This window comes from Geospiza fortis, unplaced genomic scaffold (assembly GCF_000277835.1).
Source record: "Geospiza fortis unplaced genomic scaffold, GeoFor_1.0 scaffold514, whole genome shotgun sequence".
In the NCBI taxonomy this organism is placed as follows: domain Eukaryota; kingdom Metazoa; phylum Chordata; class Aves; order Passeriformes; family Thraupidae; genus Geospiza; species Geospiza fortis.
In genome coordinates this window covers 132,267-136,589 of record NW_005054715.1, presented here as the reverse complement: position 1 = coordinate 136,589, position 4,323 = coordinate 132,267, and the positions used below count along the sequence as shown (strand labels likewise).

Here is a 4,323-nt window from a genome sequence, read left to right as displayed (position 1 = left end):
TACAAATGCACTGGCTGGGGAACAGAGACCCCAAAAAAAGAAAAGGCCCCAACTATAGGAGCAAAACCACAGCACCCACGTGAGGCTCCCTGATGGCAGGAACCTGTTCCAGTTTCAGGGGTGAGGATGGGACTGGTTTAGACACAAGCAATTATTGCCCCCTCCACACATACACAAAACCAACAGGGAACAGATTTTCAAGAGGGCCAGGGCAGAGTCAGCTGTTCCTTTCTGGTTTGTACTTGGGATCTCAAAGCCATGCAAACCTCTGTGGTTTGGGGGTTTTTGGAACTTTCTTTTTAAATTCTTACCTGGGAGCCCTCGTCACACAAAGGACTGTTGAAGAAGGACAGAATGACCTGGAAAATCCTCTGGTAGTCATAAAGCTCATAGCAGTGTTTGTCACGCAGCCCTTCCCCAAGGAATCTGAGGATCCACTCCCGCTCTGTTTTGTACTGGAAGCCACAAAGAGAAATCAGGCATTCAGACATTTCCAAAGAAAACCTGCTCCTAAGAGCACAAAACCCTGGCTCCCTCTGAGTGCCAGCTCAGGCAGCTTGTTCTGGACTGCTCACTTTCCATTCCTATCAAATTGAATCACTAACATCCATCAGGAACACGGAACAGTCTGCAGCCCAAACATGCAGTGGAAATGGAATTTTAGAAGCTGCTGTTCCTAAAGTACTTCAGTTGAACTCAACGTTACTAATCTAAACGCAAAGAGGAATTGTAGCTAGCTGGGGAAGAATATTCTGTTTATTGTACTCACAGAGCACACACAGCACAACTCATTGTGCATCGGTATTAAGAAAGCAACAAAAACCCCAGAGAAATAACATTTTTCATTCCAATATCAAACATAAGAAAGATAATAAATAAATAATTAACCACCTATGGGAGAATTGAGATTTCATTGTTTTTTTAAGGCTGTTTTTAATACATTTCTGAAGAATTAATTACTGGATACCTAAAATGGGACTCTTACCTCAAAATCGAAACTGTAGAAAAGCTGGAAAAAGCCTGGTACCTTCCTCAGGTCCAAGTACTGGTGTGACAGAAGGAATCTGTTTACCTTTATGTACATGTGCTCCTCTGTGAAGGGAAAAGCTGGTTAATAAAGCTGGCATTGGAGGAGGACAAGGCTCCCAATCCACAGCCAGGGACCACAATCCCTGGAAGCTGCAGCGAGTGTGCAGTGCTCCAGGCTGGGAGAACAGCCCAGAACTGCACAGGGCCTTTGCTCTGAGGCTCCCTCGATGCTGCCCAGCCTCCCCTTCTCCTCCCCAGAACTAAAGCTCAGTCAGGAGTGCAGGAGCACAGGGCAGGGGAGGAGATCAGCACTCCCCAGGGCTCTGCTGCTCACCCCAGCAAGTTCCAGTACCTGGCTTCAGGATCTGCTGTGCCACACGGGCAATGTAGAGGCTCAGGGAGAAGGTGAGCCTGAGGTTGGGCTGCCTGATTCCGTTCTGCACAGCATCCAAGAGATACAGCAACTGCAAGAGCCCAGGGAGAGAGGCCTGAGGCACAGCCCCAGTGAACACAACAGGAGCACCAACACACCAACCAGCTTCTGGGACACTTCATGGGCCATACAGGCTGAATATCAATTCCACCAGGATTGCCATTCCTACATACAAAACTCCCAAGAATTTCTAAAACATGTTTTCCCCTTTCTCTGTTCGCTGGTTATAACAGGAGGAAACCCAAAGCAGTAGAGGAGAAACAATGGGAGAGAGGACGGAAAGCTGCTTTTAGCTGTCTCTCCACATGCATGTGGGTGCATGAGCAAGGCAGCATCTCTCCCACACACACGTCTAGGATGTACCAGGTGTTCCCTGGCACCCTGGCTCTGCTCCCCAGAGCCAGCCCACCCTGGCTCTGCTTACCTGGCTCTGCTCCCGAAAGCGGGCCCCGTCCAGGTGGCCGCGGAAGGAGGCCAGCACAAAATACGCCGCCGCTCTCATGCTGGGGTCGTAGCTGCTCAGGGCAGCCACGGTGAGACCCAGGGCATTGACTTCCACAAACTTGTGACAGGCCACCACACACTCTGAGGGGATGGGGAGAGAAGCAGAGAGCACCCTGTGTTAGCACTGACACATCCAGGGTGTGTCACAGCACTTTAACCCTTCACATCCCTGGCCATGAGCAAACATTCCTGGTTCTACCCCACAGACTGTGACCTCAGGGCACGGAGGCTCCTCCAGCTGAGAAAGGGCTCCAGCAATTCCCTCCGAGCAGGAATTCTTTACCTGAGCTGAAATGCAGGGGGCTGCTCTCATTTATTGAGACAGGGATGATCCTGCCCACCAGGCCATGCAAAGCTGGGGTAAATTCTGTACAGACATCTTTGTATCTCACTGTTTCAGGCAAGCTGAGTACAAAGAACAACGAGAGGGAAAATTCATCTCTCAGAGCATTACAGGGTGCCTGAGAGACCAGCACTAAAAAGCTCCTGGAACAGAAAGGATGGGACAATAACACATAAATAGCCCAGGTGTCCCTGTGCCCGCACAAGTGACTCTGGTGGTCAGGCCTGCCCTGAGCCAAGCACTCAGCTGCATCCCTGAGCCCTTCCAGGTAAAGCAAAATCCAGCAATGACCAGAAATCAGCCCCAGAGAAAACAGGAAGCACACCCTTCAATGGAGCATTTAGCTTTCACAGCATTTTGCCATCAGGATCTGGAGTATCTCCTCTAAGGGCTCATGTTCTGTGTGTTTTGGATGTGTTTGCTGCCATTTGCACTCACTGATGGCTGGAAATGACTGGGTGAGAACCTCCCACCTCTGTCTCCAGGAATGGAGCACCATGGCACCTCAGAGGTGTCTCACCAGCTACAAATGTACCACAAGTTTAGCAGTAATATTCATGTATTTTCTTGTCACTCACACTGAAGGTCAAGAGGAAGTTTCTAAAACAAATATTCCTATTTAAGAAGGAAGGGGCTGCAATCTTACTGCCAAGTACCTACATTTGGTCCACTGATTTCCTCCCCTATCACTGCCCACACAGGCTAGTGTGTGTGTGTGTGTAAATATGTATATATATATATGTACACATGTGTATATATGTGTGTATGTATGTATAAAACTATGTTTAAATAATCACAGATTATTTTGTCCCGGTACCAGCACCTGGGCTATTTCTCTCATCTTTTTCTCTGCTACTGGAACTACTAGAACTCAATTTCATGCCTGGCAGTTTCCTACTGCCAGCTCAAGCAGGGTCTCCACGTCCCCCCCAGCCCTGCCATTTGTCCCAGGGCCAGCACTCTGCTCTCCCTCAGGCTGCAGCTCTGGGGAGCTGCTGGTGTGCACTGACCATTCCCACCGGGGCAGGGTGCCACAGGATGAAATCCAAGGTTCTCACTTCAGCAGGCCACAGGAAGATTTATTTGGAAAACTTTCCTTCACTGAAAACATGCAGTGGTAATATTTTCCATCCTGCTGCCCCTGGACAATGTGTTCAATAGCTGACATAAAATAACAAGCTCTTACTAGAAAAGCACCCCAATTTAATTCTATGTCTGACATACAGCTTATTTAAAGGACCTTGAGAACCAGGATGGAAAAGCTTTCCATAGATGCTTATCAGAGCTAAAGATAGACAGACCTTGCTATCTGCCCAGCCCCAGAGTTACTTTTTCCTCAGCAAGCACTGAGCACTGTGCAAGAAGTGCACAGTATTCTGATGGCACTGTGCAGCCAGGACAAAGAGCAAATAAATAAAGAACTGGGAGTTCCAAGAGCAGCTGACGTGGTTTACAGGCACCATGGGACTGGGACTCATCAATCATTTGGGCCCTTTAAAAATGCCCCTCTTAGGACACAGACTCTCACTCTCACTGTGTGGAGAAGCTAAGAGGGCTATTTTCTCCTCTCCAGGTTCAGGTTCAGGACAGCCACTGTCTTTACAGCTCCACAAGAACATGATGCACAGCAATTCCCACGCCAGCAGCCACTGACTGGCTGCAGTGCTGCCGGGGCTGCCACAGACACCCCCAGATCCCTCCCTCCACGGGGTGAGTGGTGCTGGCAGGGTGTCCCTTCTCCAGCCACCAACCCTGGGTTCCAAAGACACCAGCTGTGCATGCCCTTCCTCCCTGTGCACCCCAAAGGCCCAGCATGAACTGGATGGTCTAAGATCCCTCCAACTGCAAAATGCCAGATAGCTCTGGCACCTTTTCTCCTCAGAGGACTGAAGACAGTTCTTTTCCTGCTGCCAGGGTTACACAGAGCAGTTCAACCCATGGCTAAGGACAGGCTGAGCACACCCAAACAGGGGCCTGGGTGAACAAAGGGCTGTGAGTATGATTGCAATGACAG

General features: G+C 49.5%; 1 protein-coding gene across 1 annotated transcript in view; it reads right to left on the bottom strand.

Moving 5' to 3' along the window:
* URB1 (URB1 ribosome biogenesis homolog) overlaps positions 1-4,323 on the bottom strand; it is a 38,595-nt gene that overhangs the window by 4,707 nt on the left and 29,565 nt on the right. The window contains exons 32-35 of the mRNA XM_031065246.1: positions 1,887-2,047; positions 1,382-1,493; positions 986-1,092; positions 312-455 (exon numbers count right to left, since the gene is read on the bottom strand). Of these exons, the coding sequence (XP_030921106.1) occupies positions 312-455; positions 986-1,092; positions 1,382-1,493; positions 1,887-2,047 (524 nt within the window). The remainder of the gene's footprint in view (positions 1-311; positions 456-985; positions 1,093-1,381; positions 1,494-1,886; positions 2,048-4,323) is intronic.